This window comes from Mugil cephalus, chromosome 14, assembly GCF_022458985.1.
Source record: "Mugil cephalus isolate CIBA_MC_2020 chromosome 14, CIBA_Mcephalus_1.1, whole genome shotgun sequence".
Classification (NCBI taxonomy): domain Eukaryota; kingdom Metazoa; phylum Chordata; class Actinopteri; order Mugiliformes; family Mugilidae; genus Mugil; species Mugil cephalus.
This window is the reverse complement of record NC_061783.1, coordinates 21,334,794-21,350,338: the sequence shown is the minus strand read 5'-3', so window position 1 is coordinate 21,350,338 and position 15,545 is coordinate 21,334,794. Positions and strand designations below refer to the sequence as shown.

Below are 15,545 nucleotides of genomic sequence, written 5' to 3'. Positions count from 1 at the left end.
TAAACTCGCCTTTAGTATTAATGAACAATGAACATTTAATTTTAGATGCAGTGAATCCATGATAAAGAGTAGTGGTGCTGGGGTTGATAATGTGAAATCAATTAAAACATTGTTTACACTTGAAATAATGCACTTATGATCCCACAACTCACTACTTAACATTCCTGTTGTCCTCTGGGTCAAATCTGACCTGAATGTTTCTAAATCACATAATTTGACATAAATGTGTTTGTGGGATGTTGACTCTGAAAAGCAGCATCTAATATATAGTAATTAGTTGAGAGGAAGGTGCCTCTAAATGTTTAACAGAGAATTAGATGATGAGACACAAACATTACAGGTTAGAGAAAGTGGTCTGTGATGCTGAAGGTAGTTTGATCTGGTCTGTAGACACATAACTGACTAACAGGGTCTGGTGTGTACTTTTGTTCTGCAGTGGATAGCAGCATTTATTGTAGAGTTGTCAGAAAAATATCAGTGACAGCACTATTGTCTTTTCAAATGAATCATTATTGATGGTTCCTATTCTGCATCGATATGATGGACACACAGTAAACTAGATTTTATTTTCCTCAGAATTTGTTAGAAAATGTAGCTTTGCACTTTATTAAAAAGGGAAATATCAGTACAAAAAGAGCTGTGTGTCTGAATCCTGAAGTAAATCCACTACTGGAGGTAAAGCCAGTTCTTACTTTGTTTTGTACTATGAATCTGTTCGGAGCGCATGCACGAACAGCTTTTCAAAATAAAAGCGATGAGTGTAATTTCGTCAACATTCATTCACTCTGTCAATAAGTAAATGGTGAGTGTACAGTCTGAAGAGGAATTAATTTGTGAAGAAATGGGTTTTCGTTTTCATTTCTATTCGATGAACTGCATCATTTCCAATTTGTCAAGTTCTGTTACCTGAGCTGGTGTGTTTTGGACTTTAGCAGCAGACAAGTAGAGACAAGCAACTTTAGATGAAGCAGAAACACATGATAAGATCTAGAGACACGTTCAGATTTTCTCATTTGCTTTATTGGAAAGACTGTAATTATTTATTCACAGGTACAAATGTGTTTTCAACCTAAATCACAGTATGAACTAAAACCAGCTCAGATGATTGGTTCAGCATTTAAACATATTCATTAGGATCTTCATACACATTAATATTCAATCAATACACTGAGCTGACGTCAAAACATTATAGAGCAGAAAATTATGCTGAGTTTGGTTTGACAGACTAACGAGTTATGAATCAACTCCATCAGGTTTCTGGATTCAGTCTCTCAGAGACTCAGAGCTTCTTCACTATCTGTAAGGTCAGAAACAAACAGAGTTAAAGGTCAACTCATAGTCTGGAGAAATCATCAACAGTTTGTTAGATCAGATGAAACAGAATAAAATAAGTTTTACTTACCAGTTTGGTCTGAAATGAAAAGTAAAGACAGGTCATTTCAGTTCCAGTTGTTAATGTCAGAATATCTTTCATCATCTTATCTCCAGTGAACATGATCCTCTTCTACTCACTCAAGAAACCTGTAACGTGGCAGCTGAAAAAAAAAAAAACACATCTATTCCTACACTACAATAGTGAGTTTATGCACCCATCTGGATGGACTAGACATTATTACACATGATTACAGAGAGATTTGAGTTATGGTCCAAAGCCTGCATCAGTGTTAGAATCATTAAACCAGTGTCGTCGCTTATTTATGACATCTCATTTATTAAAATGAACAAAGTAACATGGGATAAGGTCTCCCTTGAGCTTCCAAAACAGTAAGTTGTTAGTGGGGCCTTTGAGGGGAGTTGGATTTCTTTGTGGATTCAAACAGATCCAACTCCAAACCAAACCTAACCCTAGCCTATAAATCCATCTGTAATCTGCCTTAAAACAAGTATGTACAAGTTTCAGAATCACTTTATTGATCCCAAGGTAAAATTACTTTTAATCACAGCTGCTCCTACTCAAAGTGTAAACCAGTGTTCAGAAGAAAGAGCAATGTAGGCAATAAGAATATGCAGAATAAGTAGGAAATTAGAATAAGAATACGTGCATCACTGTAAAAAATATATTAACAAATGTACCAGTATAAGTGATTTAAGTGACAACTTAAACCACAACTTTTGTATTTCATGAGAAAAACTGCAACTGCAATAAAACAAGTCCACTCCCACACAAACAAAGACTTATATATAGATATACACATATAAGCTTCCTCTGATGTTTTCAACTCAAACATCAATGTGTCAGATTTCAACCCATCAAATGTCAAAGCTTTGCTGGTTCTGGAGAAAAATTAGGAGATCAAGTTGCTATCTCTAGTTTGCTTTCCAAAGAGTCAGTCCTCTGGGAATGGACGTCAGCATCAGCACGTTTCTGATTATTGTCTCTTCAGTTGTTTAAGCTGTCAAGACAAAGACACAGAGAGTAATTTACTGACATCGTTATCGATCTGGATACTCACTTTTATAAAAGTAAGGTCCAAGAAAAAAACTTACTGTTGGTAGATATGAATCCATGAATACAAATAAGAGATTATCATCATTGATTCAACACTATGACAGGATTGAAATATTCAAAGACGTTGTTGTTTTCTCCTCTCACCGTTTCCTCCTCCAGATGATGCATCCACTGATTATGACCACCATCACGAGCAGTAGTACAACTCTGACTATTAAAAGATCACCTGGAATTGGGATGACAGGACATTTACACTTCAGCCTCAAACGTCTGAACCAGTGTTTTTGGCAGCCTGTTTAGATTTAGTCTTAGTCTTCTGGATGAAAATGCTCACATTTTAGTCATTTCGAGCTTTAGTCGACGAAAACTCAAAAAAGCTTTAGTCTAGTTTTAGTTTCGATAAAAAAAAGTGTTAGTCTTAAATTAATTAATTAATTAATTAATTAAATGGTAAATAAGTATTGGAAATTGGAATCAATGTTGACAGGTTGGATCAAGTGTTGCAATTCCTAAAACGACAGTTACATTTAACGCTTTTGTATCATAACCAGATTCCCACCAGATTTACAGCTCTCATCTAGACTTTCCCATTGATGGAGATGCTGTACTGTTGGGCAGAAACCTTTTATATCCATATTCCATCTTGTGTTATTTAATCATGAATTGATGCCCTACTGCATCATACACATAAAAGTTGTGAAATTATCAGATCTACAAAATCAACACATTGCGACACATTGCGAGTTTGTGGATCGGCCGTTTTCACCAATAATTACAATAGTAAATAAATGGTTTTAGACATACAAGGTTTCCACCCAACAGCAAATACTTTCTGATCTGCTGTTATGCATCACAAGATGAAGTGGTAACAGTGGAATCAATGTTAATTATTCCAACCTTACTTTGGTTTTATTTCTGAGAATTTGCTAAAGTCAAATGAACATACACCTGCCCAAAATATGAGCCATGGATGAGGAACTCACGCTCAACTTGACCTTGTCTACCAGACAGTCATTGAATGTAAACATAGCTAAACATGCTGCTAAACGTTACATTAGCTATAGTAGTGTGCTGTTCATTTAGACACATGGAGAACAGCAACAGGTCTGAAATGCGACATTTTCCTCCATGTTTTAGTCACTTGGACATGGGTCAATATGACCATGTGTTATACTTGCCAGGCCAAAAATCCCTGCATGTTCTAAACGTGACAGTAGCACACAAAAAGCTAACTGACATTAGCGCAACCAAGCAAACTTTAGCCTGATGTTAGCAGCCCATTTGCACCAGGAGTTATGTGGAAAACTTTTAGCTTTAAATGATGAAATTCATCACAAGCTGATTGTTGGGTAACATCGTACGATAATAATGCATTAATAAACTCAATTGTGTGTCCATGTGTGTTACCAGTGACCGGCTGCAGGTGTGTTGTGCAGAATGGTGCATGGTGGACGTGACCAAACAAAGATAAGATGCAGCAGCATTGCTGATACTTTTTAGCTTTTGACAAACAATCAGCAGAAATGTCATGACAGAGCACCCACTAACATTTACGCCCAGTTTCATCTCATCATGATTTAGTCATCAAAGAGTTTAGCTCGTAACTGTTACGTTATCGGCGAGAAAACACGGGTGACAACATCGTCATCATTGACGAAAACAACATTGGTCTGAACATGTTTCTGATGGTTCAGCTTCAGTCTGAACTTTGCCAAAACATCAAAACATTACTGTATATAATATCGTACCTCTGCAATGTTTTCTGGACCCCTGTCTTATCTCACCAGTGATTACATGTTTAGACAAATTCAAGATTCAAGACAAGATTTCCACAACTGTCTTCCACTGACAGTTAACTGAACTCTGTGAAAGTAGTGCAGTAAAAATAAACACCCTTGCAGTATGCTCCAACACATCAAAATCTTGGTCTTGTTGTCACCAACAGGAAGACGCTGTTCACCACAGGACAGGAAATCCTGAGTGAGTGAATGAGTGAACAGAACAACTGGAGCTCAGCTCTGTGATGGAGAGTAGGCTTGTAATTAGAGTTCATTAAAACGTCTTATGGTTAGTTAACTCACACCTATTTGTATGTTCTAGACCTCATGTCTGCACTATAACGTATAATGTGAAGCAATGCACACAGATAAACACATATTTTTAAATTAGCTGCAAGGCTTAAAAAGTGAAATGTTTTATAAAAATCTTACTCCGGTTGGTTCTGATCTGTGCTTTATCCAGTTCGATGATGATGTCCTTCACACCACAGAGATGAAAAACACAGTCGTACCTCTTCCAGTCTTTAGGTAAGACTGATGAAATGTTCAGGTCAACATTCATCTGGAAGGATCCATCATGGTTGGGGAGGGTCCGTCCACATTGCACTCCTTCATGAATCTCCTCTCCATCTTTCCTCCAGAACATCATGACTCTGTCAGGGTAGAAACCTGTAGCGTGGCAGCTGACTGGAGAGGAGGGAGTCTTCTGGAGGAGAGACACTGAGGGGACTTCTGGAGGGAGACAGATTTTTGTGTTTGTTTATGCTGAAATATTTAATTAGATTACAACAAACAGACATGTTTGTACCTTTCCTCATCAAAAAGCTCCTCCCGTAGTTCAAAAACCTCCTCAGCCTCTCGGGACAAAGCTGAGTGAGATGATCAACTGTGTGTGATAATCCATCTCTGTTTGATTCCCACTTATGTTTGGTGATGGCAGCCTCAGCTCTCACAGCGATCCACGTCTTTGAGTTCAAATTAAACGTTATGAAGTCTTCTCCATCGTAGCCAAACTGATCAAAACCACCAATCACTGAAGTCTCATCGTCCCATTCACAGCCAAACATTCTCTGCATAGTGTGGACACCTGAGAGACAGACAGAGACTAATGTAGTCAAACAGATACTAAAACTATGATCTGAAACTATTAATTACTGATCTACTTATTATGTTGCTATTTTATTTTGTGTTTACATGGATGAAGCCTTTTCTTATAACTGTAGGAAATAACAGTTTCTACTGTATTTTTACTAATGTCACTGGTCTTGCATGTAAATGTTTTCTACATCTGGTGATGTGCATGAACAGATTCTTAATGTGTTACAATAAAAAAGATTTTCCAATAAATACATAGGGTTGTAAGTCTTTACCAAACTTAAGTGCTTAAGCGTGCGAAACTAAAATGTACCTTCTGTCTGGTTAAAGTTTAACGTCACATCCTTCGTGATGTTATTGAAGAAGCTGTGACTTTCCCGACACTCATTGTTGTACCAGTCTATCTGTGTTGGGTCGTCTTCCATCAGCTTTGTCATCCAGTTCTGTCTGGGTTCTGCTCTTTGGATGTTGCTGTCACAGTAAAGAACTCCAACTTCATCAACCATTGCAACACCAACCAACTCTGGCAGGTTTCTGTCTCCCAGCGATCCAGTGAAGTAAACACTCAGTCTGTGAGTCACTGCAGAGCAAAGGTATTCTATTAAATTTAACATTTTCTTTGCTAGAAATCAATTGTTTTTTAAATTCCTTTCCTACAAAAGACTGAAGTAAAACACAAACTTACCTGAAGATGCACCATGACAGAAGAGGAGCAACAAAAATAGACATTCCATTGTGTTAAAAAGTCTTAAAAAGTATGAATTCACATCGAGCACACAGACTCAAACAATCGGAAACCTGAAAGGAAGTTCACAAATTGACATTCGCCACAAGCCACTGAGATTTTGTTGGTGAGAAACAGCAGTGCCCAACGTGGGCTACTCCATCTCATAACTTAAACATAAAAACATCTTCATTCGTGTTCATCTCAGTTGTGTTTGCAGGGAAGATCATTAAATGTACCATTCTGTGCATTTTCTGAGTAACTGGATTCATCTGATATATGGAAACTTTTAATGAATGAAAAAGCATAAAGGTAGTTCAGATATTATATATTATTAATAATATACTAAAAACTGACAATAGACCTGATGGCCATCAATAAATTAATTAAATAAATGGTTAAATTACTGCTCAACACATAATAACGTAACATTTAAACATAATATTTAACAAGTAAATGCACTCCTCCTCCCCCTTGCATTGCAGTGGTATAATCCACCTCTCTCGTTTACCCCTCCCTCCCCCACGAAGCGCCCTGAACGATGAAGCCCATGCGGAAGTGCAAAAAACTGCAGTTCATCGAGTGGCCGCTTGAGGCTCCAAAAACGAGCAAATCTCCATAGACCTCCATGTTAAAAAGCCCAATTTTACAGCATTATTAAACATGTATACAGCCTGGTAGAAAAAACTGTTCTGGTCTCAATAGTCTATATCACTATTCGTGACAGCTGTACAGAGATGTGTTTTTTTCTATCTCATTGGTTTATTTATTTATTTTTTAAAAAAAATAGGTTTAAATTCTATGGGGCACCATTTGTAAAGTTGCACATGTTAAAATGAACACACAATTTTTCCTACATTTAGCTCCAAAATACTAAAAAAAAAATTAGGTGTGAATTTTTCAAAGGTGTGAATTTTTCACTTTTTTATCACATTTACTAAATGTTAAATCTAAATGTTAAGTATAGCTGCACAGCAGCTTGGTGGTTAGCAGGGATGCCTCCCAGCGAGAAGGGTCCGAGTCCAGCTCGGGCTTTTCTGTATGTAATATCCATTGGGCCTAATTAATCAAACAGTGCATGGAAAAGCTTCTAAATGTGTAAGTGTGTAAGTAAAAATCCGGAATTTATCAAATGTGCAGACATCAAACTCTTTAAGAATGCGTGAAGGATTTTTTATACCCTCATGGCAAAGACAAAGAGAGACAGGCCCACTCGCTTGTTGTTTTTAGCTGCTGTAGGTAAAGATGCCCACAACCAGTTACTAGCTAGATTTTAACGCAGTTTCAATAACGCCACCTCATTAAAAGTTCAGTGTAGATACTATTCAATACGTTCCATCAATGTTCAAATGATAGAGTAATATCTATTAAACAATTTCACATACAGCAAATAGTACTCAAATAGTACTCTCCCGTTAGTTGTGTTGGTGGCCACGGCTGATCTGTCCTATGTGCCGGTGTCGCCTCATGACCAGTGGAGCGTAACCTGATTGACTAGACGTTGGATGAATAGAGACGGGGATCAATTGCTTCTCCCTGGTCCCCCGTTAAGTCCAGCTTTTTCAGAGGTTGAAGCTTGGAGGTTGATTTTTTTAATGTTGAATTTTATGAGGTTGAATTTTTTGTGATGTTGAATATTTTATGTAAACTAAATTTACCTGACAATTCAAATTCTAACTCTGATGGCACAGAAAAACCTCCATATCACCAGCTGGTTGTACGGATATGAATGTATTTAACCGAAATCTGCTGACTAGGTTCATGGTGGCTGCCCCAACCAAGAAATTTGAATACAAGGAAGTCAAGCATGGTTTCTCACAACCATAACATGTGGCAGAAAAAGAAGGGATCTTTCAAATTTCACTTCCTCATGCACAATTGCAATTAACTGTTCAAGTTCATCATATTGAATGTGTTCACAGATAAAAATCTGTCAGCTCAACTTCCATTAACTGTAGGAACTAAAACGGCTCAGATGATTGTTTATCTACTGTATCATTTAAACATTCATTAGGATCTTCATACAAATTAAAGTTCAGTCAATACACTGAGCTGTAACTGCTGTGAGAGTTCAGATGAGCTCAGAAAGAGGAGGAAAAGAACAGAGAGAGGCAAAACAAGATCATCATCAATGTGAATTTATTTATAAAACACGTTTAAAACCAAAAAATTGTGACTCAGGTGTTGTAAGTTGTAGTCAAGCCATGTAAAAAACAGTCAACACACAAAAAAAGATGTAAAAAAAATATTACATTAAAACACAATAAAAAATAGCTGCCCTCAAGTTTAATACGAATGTATAAAAACAGTTACAAGAACGGGTTTAATAACAGGCAGTGTCTGGGCCACCTAATACGTAAAGGTAAAGTGTTCCAGAGAGAGGAGGCTGGACCTGAGGAAGAACCATCTCCTAAGAGACTTGAGTTTAGGATAAAAGCCTCAGGTGGAAGAATCAGTTTCTCCAGTTTAAAATCACTGATTACAATCACACTTAGGTTTGTAACAGAGGGTTTGACATATAGGAGGAGGGAACTGATATAAGAGGAGCCTCACAGGCACCACTAGATCCAAACATCATGACCTCAGTTGTACTTTTGTTGACATTTAAGAAATTAAGTCCATCCGATCATCATTGTCCAGTCCAGGATGGTTTTAGGGAATTAAAATCGTTTGGTTTGAAGGTCAGGTAGAGTTGTGTGTCATCTTTATAAAAATGTAATGAGATGGCGTACTTCCTGAGGATGTAGCCTAAGAGGAGCATGTACAAGGAAAATAAAATCGGCCCAAGAACAGATCCCTGGGGGACTCTACAAGGAAGGGATGCAGAGGTAGAAACTGCATCATCAAGGCTAACAGAGAAGCTCCTGTTGGACCTAAACCACTCCATAGCTGAATCTTTGATGCCCTCACAGTGCTGCTGTGGTCTATAGTGTCAAAAACAGAGTCACCTGACTCAGAAACTAATAAAAGATCATTAAAAACCGTTAAAAGAGCAGCTTTGGTGCTTTGCAGACTTAAAAACAGAACGAAACACCTCTAGGAAATATTGTAAACAATGGTGGGACGATCACAGTGGGTGGTGTTAAGAGCAGCATTTACAGTATTAAAAAGAGAATTCTTAATGATAAAATGTTTCTGGTATTTCTACAAATTTTCCTTTACGCGTCTTTTTTTTCCATCTGTGCTCTTTTGTTCATTAGAGTCATTCAGTCTTGTTTCAGTCTCAGGTTTGGATGCTTTCAGTTCTCAGTGCTTTCACAGGAGGTTTAAAAGTCTGACAGGGAAGATTAAAACTCAAATAAAGCTGAACTCCTGGGTGGAACCTGTCAGACTGTACCAGATTAAAAGATTCAGTGAGGTTTAAAAAGTCCTTAACCAACGGCTTAGTAGTACAACGGACATGAATGTAGTAAAAATTAATTAAAAATTAATTTCATTGAGTTGGAGCTGTTGTAGACGTCACTGATGTGATCTTCTATGAGGACCAGTCTGAGTCTTCTCCTTTGCCTGCAGCCTCTCTCCCTCTGTCTCTGTCTTCTTTGTGGGCGTCATTGCTGGACTGGAGTCAGGGGTTTGTTGGAGCATTTACACAGACACAACTTCTTCCTTGTTTCTAACATCAATTTTGAGGACAAACATTCAGTCGTTGTCTGATAAATCCCAATAACTGACAGATGGTTTGGTAACAAGATAATTAATGTTATTGGATTCAAATGTGTCAGAAACTACCTCCAAACAGGGTCTGAGAGGAGATCATGTATCCTGGGTGTGTTCTCACCTGTATTTAGAGCTGATCAATTAGACCAAGCATCACTCCCCCCTCAGACACCTCGGGGGCACTATCTGTGATCAGAAACGGAGTAAAAAGTCAACTAACAGTAAATAGAAGACATCAACAGTTTGTTAGATCAGATGAAACAGAATAAAGTCAGTTTTACTTACCAGGTGGAGCCTTTTGTTCTGAAATGAAAAGTAAAGACAGGTCATTTCAGTTCCAGTTGTTACTGTCAGAATATCTTTCATCATCTTATCTCCAGTGAATATGATCCTCTTCTACTCACTCAACCTGAAGAATAAATCCACTCTGCTCTTCTGTTTAGTTCTCACTTTGTTTCTTTCTTCATCACTTCTCTCCCTCATCATCATAGTATAGTCATGTTCTCCTGACTTCTCCTGACTCTGAGACTTACTCAGCTTTTACTGCTGGATGCTTCAAACTGTAGGATTCAACTCAAAGACTAAATCAAAGTAGCTCACCTTGTTTCTTTCTATGAACCATGAATCCAGCAGCTGCTGCAAAGACGACAACAACAACCACTGCAAAGATGATGCCGACAATCGTGGTGCTACTGTGATGCTCTGTTGAACAAAGAGCAACAACAAAAGATTAAGAAAAATGAAGAAAAAGAAGTTTAGAACAGAGTTACATCTCACCTCATTTAATTTTCATCTGTATAAAACGAAATTCCTCTTAATTTTTTATGGCTCAAAGTCCCAGTTTTTTTAGTTACAGTCTGTTTAGATAAATTACCCACAAACCAACTAACCACATCCATGTCCTCTTACCCCAGTTGGTTCTGATCTGTGTTTCATTCAGTTTGGTGATGATGTCGTCCTCCACACCAGAGAGATGAAACACACAGTCGTACCTCCTCCAGTCTTCAGGTGAGACTGATGAAATGTCCAGGTCAACATTCATCTGGAAGGATCCATCATGGTTGAGGAGGATCTCTCCACGTTCCACTCCTTCATGAATCTCCTCTCCATCTTTCCTCCAGAACATCATGGCTCTGTCAGGGTAGAAACCTGTAGCGTGGCAGCTGACTGGAGAGGAGGGAGTCTTCTGGAGGAGAGACACTGAGGGGACGTCTGCAGGGAGAAAATAGAGAATTGACTTTGAGTTGGTCTTTATCCTCCACATAAAATAGTCCCAGATAAAATCCATGTCAAACTGATACAATGAACATAAACACTATGGTGTCCATCAAACTACATCATGTGACTCTACCTGTTCTCATCAGAGAGCTCCTCCCAAAACTAAAATACATCTTCAGCCACTCAGGACAAACCTGAGTAAGGAACTTCTCATTTTGTTTTATTTTAACTCTGTCATCATTCCATCTCTGTTTGGTGAAGTCAGCCTCTGGTTTCAGAGCGGTCCAGGTCAACATCTTATAATCCAGTTCAATGAAGTCTTCTCCATCGTAACCAAACTTCATAGAAGCAGTAACGTTTCCAGATGTTTCATCACATTCACAACCTTCAATCAGCTGTAAAATGTGAACACCTGAGAAACAGAGAAACATAAAAAAACATTGGATATAATTAAGCATATAAATAAGCATATAATTAACACACCTACATACAGACATGACTTAAATAATGAGTGGTTGCACATATTGTATAATTATTGTCTGTATTAGCTGAATAATGTGTTTTTCATCTACACTAAAGTAGTAGAAAGGCAGTACTAAAGCACATCTCCACCCAAAGCTGTTGAACTGATGCATGGCATTGACTGTAGAGTTAAACCCAAGGAGCTTTTCAAATCTCTAAGGAGGATTCTTAGTGTGATGTTGCCATCTAGTGGTTACTGGTGAGATTGCTACCTGACTTAAACAGCAAGAACCACATATTCAGTATTAAGAGACGTGGAAGGATTTACATCAGTATGTTAATGTCATTTCTGTTCTTCATCATCTTATAAACACAAGAAACAGACTGGATTCTACATAAGACAGTTCAGTTTATATTTTCTATGATCAGTATGTGGTGGGTACCTTCACTTTGGTTGTAGAGCTGCTTCAACATCGTGGCTTTGAAGAGGTTGGGCTTTTTCTCAGTACACTGCTTATTGTACCAATCCATCTGTCGAGTCTCATTTTCAAAGACTTTTCTCATCCAGTCCTGTTGTGGTTTTACTATCTTTAAGTCTCTGTCACAATAAACAGCCTGGATGTCATCCACCCATGTAGAAAACACAAACTCTGAGAGGTTTGGAAGCCCAGATGATCCAAAGCTGTAATATTTCAGCGAGTGTTTCACTGTGGGACAAACAACAGTAAATAAAGACACACAATTAATAACTCAACTGTGACTCTGATCAACATGGAGCAGGGGTCGACAACCTTTGTGACTGGAGCACCAGTTTGAACCTTTCTTTTCAGTGAGTATCCCATTATCAACAATAATATAAAAGTTAAACTCTGACACAAAATACAATGTTCAGTTTCATTCCATCCATATAGAGCACATCTGATCATATTCTGAAAGATATTTTTCTGTTATTGATTCAAACTCACTGAGAAGAGAGGACAAAACCGAGACCACAGTACAAATGACTAAAACTGTGAATCTAAACTGTAGCTATATATTGTAGCGGAAAATGGACTTTACCTCTTTAAGAGTTCTACCCGGAATGCACTGTGTTCAGGAAGTGTTCTGTGTGATAATTGTTCAGCATGTTCGCCGACGGAAGCGCTTTTAATTGTTTGTTCAATATCAGACCCGGAACGTCATGAGCTGTACTGAGAAACAACTGTCCTGGACTTTAAAATAATAATAATAATAAAAAACTTTAAGATAAAAGAGAAATGGAAGTTGTTGTTGTTTTAATAAATGCACATCAAAGATAACTCCAGTCTCCGTGGTTTCGGTGCCTATTTTTTGATTGGTTTTCTGGACTTTTTGTGTTTGTCTGTGTCTTCCGTTGCTGTATTCAAGACCTATCGGTGTCCGTGTCTCCTGCTGCCCTGAGTGAGGCCAGAGTTTCCATTAATCTTCGGGATGTCGTACTGGAGCCAAAGAGAAAGAGCGGAGGAGGAGGTTCAGTCCATCTGGTGCCATGTGTCCTCATGATGAACGAGAAGTGCAGGAACATGGACGAACTGTGAGCGCTTGTTGTTACCAGAGGGAGTGGATCGTGATCAGTGTTTAGTGTCTGACAGATCTGGCTGCATGTGGACTTCCCGGACCACAGTGCGTCTGTACCCGGCTTTAAGACTCTATGACAGGGACACACTCCTGGGTGTTGGACTTTACATCCCTCCCTCAGCAGATCTATGGGAATGTGTCCCGGACTGTTTCTCAAACCCAACAAATCAGACCACACGTAAAACCACGATCGTTGTAAGACTAAAGGTACCAGCGTTAATGATACGCTGCCACAGGTTGACGACTCCTGACATAGATGATAGAAAATGATACAGTCTTACCTAGAGCTGAAACGTGAGTAGAAAGAAGCAGCAAAAGTAACGTTTTCATTTTACTTTTATCTGTGAACTGTAAAGACGCTCCTGTGTCAGATACTACAACCAAATTCTAATGTCCCGCCGAATGAATGAAACGAGAAGGCGCATTTGTTTGTTTTTAGATTATCCAATCAGAGGACGACGATTGGTTACAGAGACAAACGTCACCGCCTACAGGTTTCCTCTTCAGTAACACGTGACTGAAATATGATTGAATAAAAGTTCTAACGCAAAGTTGCACTGGCAGAAACACCACAGCGGAGAGACAGACAAGACATAAATGAAAAGAAAAAGACTATTGGGAATAATTTAATAAGATTAATGGGAATATTAACATGTAAGTCAATGATTTTAAAGAAGTTTATGCAGAGAAAGAGAGAAAGAGATTTTACTGGCCCTGACTGACACCACTGATTTAAATATAACCATCAAAATCTTATATCTCTGTTCTACAGTTGTGTTCTTTCACAACTGATTTCTTGTTTTGACAGAGACTGAGCAGAATAACAGAAAACGAGTCTGGTATTTTTTTATTTTCTGAAAAAAATAAAGATCTAGTACAATCAAATATGTTTCATATTACATATTAAAAATATATACAAATGTTGTTGTAAAAAAAAAAACTATCAAAGTGCGCCAGAGTATAACAGCAGACAAACAGCATGATTCTCTAACCCCATTACTTCATATATATATATAAGTTATGGGAAAATAAATGTTAAATGTCACGTTTCTGGATATGAAGCTACTGGAAACTGAAACCATTTAGTAACTAGAAAAGTGCATTAAAACATGCATATATTTCAATGTTTCCGACATGACGCCAAAACATTAAAGAGCAGAAAATGATGCTGAGTTTGGTTTGACAGACTAACGAGTTATGAATGAACTCCATCAGGTTTCTGGATCCAGTCTCTCAGAGAGTTCAGAGATTACCTAGAGCTGAAACGTGAGTAGAAAGAAGCAGCAAAAGTAATGTTTTCATTTTACTTTTATCTGTGAACTGTAAAGACGCGCCTGTGTCAGATAATTCAAATGTCGCGCTGAATCGGAAGGCGCGTTGGTTTGTTTCGGTTCTGACTGTTCAGAGGACGACGATTGGTTAAAGCGATACAAACGTCACCGCCTACAGGTTTCCTCTTCAGTAACACGTGACTGAAATATGATTGGATAAAAGTTCTAATGCAAAGTTGCACCTACAGAAACACCACAACTGAGAGACAGACAAGACATAAATGAAAAGAAAAAGACTACTGGGAATAATTTAATAAGATTAATGGGAAAATATTAACATGTAAGTCAATGATTTTAAAGAAGTTCATGCAGAGAGAGAGAGAGAGAGAGAGAGAGAGAAGGTTTTACTGGCCCTGACTGACACCATTTATTTAAACATAACCATCAATATCTTATATCTCTGTTCTACAGTTGTGTTCTTTCACAAGCAAATATGTTTCACATTCAGTATTAAAAATATACAAATGTTGTAGAAACATAAAAAATAAATATCAAAGTGCACCAGAGTATATCAGCAGACAAACAGCATGATATATATTTCTATGTTTCCTACATGACATCAAAACATTATAGGTGATCCAAAGCTGTAATATTTCACTGAGTATTAATGATATTAATAACAACAATAATCTCAACAAGTGCTTCAGAATAATATAAAAATCTGCAGTTCTTAGAAACGTGTGTTACGACCCAGTTCTGCAACATTAAACCCGACGTTGATGGTTTTAGTGAAGGTTTGTTTTTGGTGATCAAATGGAACAAACAGGAAGTGCAGCACTGAGGCAGAATAAAATGTTCTAAATAAAAAAAGTGTCATAAGACAAAGAATATAAAAACAATGAGACACACAAATACAGCTAAGAATCAGTTATTTAATACTGAATTAAGACGCAACTATCAGGCATCGCTGTCAGTAAGAATAAAATGATAATTAGTATTGTAATAATAATAATAAAATAGCAAATCTATGCTACATCACTGGTTCATATTCCAGAGACCACGATGATGTGAGCGCTGTACAAGGCCTTGTTGGTAAATGTGAAGCCCCTGTTATGTTTTTTTTTTATACTGACATTTGTTAGTAATTATTGAACATGATGAGATGGTTATACTAACAGAGAACATATCTGACCTCTTATTATAGTGTAATTTAAGGACACCACCAAGTGTTACCTGAACACCTGCACGTTGTTCACCAGTTACTCAGTGAGTGTCTCTAATGAGTGAACTCTGGA

At 37.8% G+C, this 15,545-nt stretch overlaps 2 protein-coding genes across 5 annotated transcripts in view; both read right to left on the bottom strand.

Annotated features, from left to right (window-relative positions):
* Nucleotides 1-14,407, bottom strand: part of LOC125019714 (major histocompatibility complex class I-related gene protein-like) — a 118,646-nt gene extending 104,239 nt beyond the window's left edge. Inside the window, exons 1-8 of one of the 3 annotated variants that reach the window (XM_047604679.1) lie at nt 14,233-14,407; nt 11,827-12,090; nt 11,055-11,333; nt 10,613-10,915; nt 10,304-10,405; nt 9,989-10,006; nt 9,825-9,889; nt 8,169-9,659 (exon numbers count right to left, since the gene is read on the bottom strand). In XM_047604679.1, the coding sequence (XP_047460635.1) occupies nt 9,831-9,889; nt 9,989-10,006; nt 10,304-10,405; nt 10,613-10,915; nt 11,055-11,333; nt 11,827-12,090; nt 14,233-14,281 (1,074 nt within the window). In that variant the 5' untranslated portion in view covers nt 14,282-14,407 and the 3' untranslated portion in view covers nt 8,169-9,659; nt 9,825-9,830. Of the gene's footprint in view, nt 1-8,168; nt 9,660-9,824; nt 9,890-9,988; nt 10,007-10,303; nt 10,406-10,612; nt 10,916-11,054; nt 11,334-11,826; nt 12,091-13,260; nt 13,381-14,232 lie in introns of those variants that run through there. The other 2 variants (XM_047604678.1, XM_047604680.1) reach the window with 2 other exon arrangements.
* LOC125019728 (major histocompatibility complex class I-related gene protein-like) lies at nt 2,381-6,389 on the bottom strand. 2 transcript variants are annotated; one of them, XR_007114111.1, is made up of 6 exons: nt 6,008-6,389; nt 5,636-5,902; nt 5,036-5,314; nt 4,660-4,959; nt 2,594-4,467; nt 2,381-2,393 (listed from the first exon to the last, which is right to left on the bottom strand). XR_007114111.1 is itself a non-coding variant. In XM_047604693.1 (5 exons), exons 1-5 carry the CDS (start codon nt 6,054-6,056, stop codon nt 4,406-4,408), a joined length of 957 nt encoding a protein of 318 aa, XP_047460649.1. In that variant the 5' UTR covers nt 6,057-6,389; the 3' UTR covers nt 2,489-4,405. The 2 variants fall into 2 exon arrangements, 1 of the variants encoding a protein (XP_047460649.1); XM_047604693.1 differs by lacking the exon at nt 2,381-2,393 and having other exon boundaries at nt 2,489-4,467.
* Nucleotides 14,408-15,545: the final 1,138 nt, after the last annotated feature.

Coding starts and splice junctions, on each gene's coding strand:
- LOC125019728 (XM_047604693.1), bottom strand. CDS start 6,056: ATGGAATGTCTATTTTTGTTGCTCCTCTTCTGTCATGGTGCATCTTCA. Junction 5,315..5,635: donor AAACTTTAACCAGACAGAAG/GTACATTTTAGT, acceptor TCTGTCTCTCAG/GTGTCCACACTATGCAGAGA. Junction 4,960..5,035: donor GAGCTTTTTGATGAGGAAAG/GTACAAACATGT, acceptor GTCTCCCTCCAG/AAGTCCCCTCAGTGTCTCTC.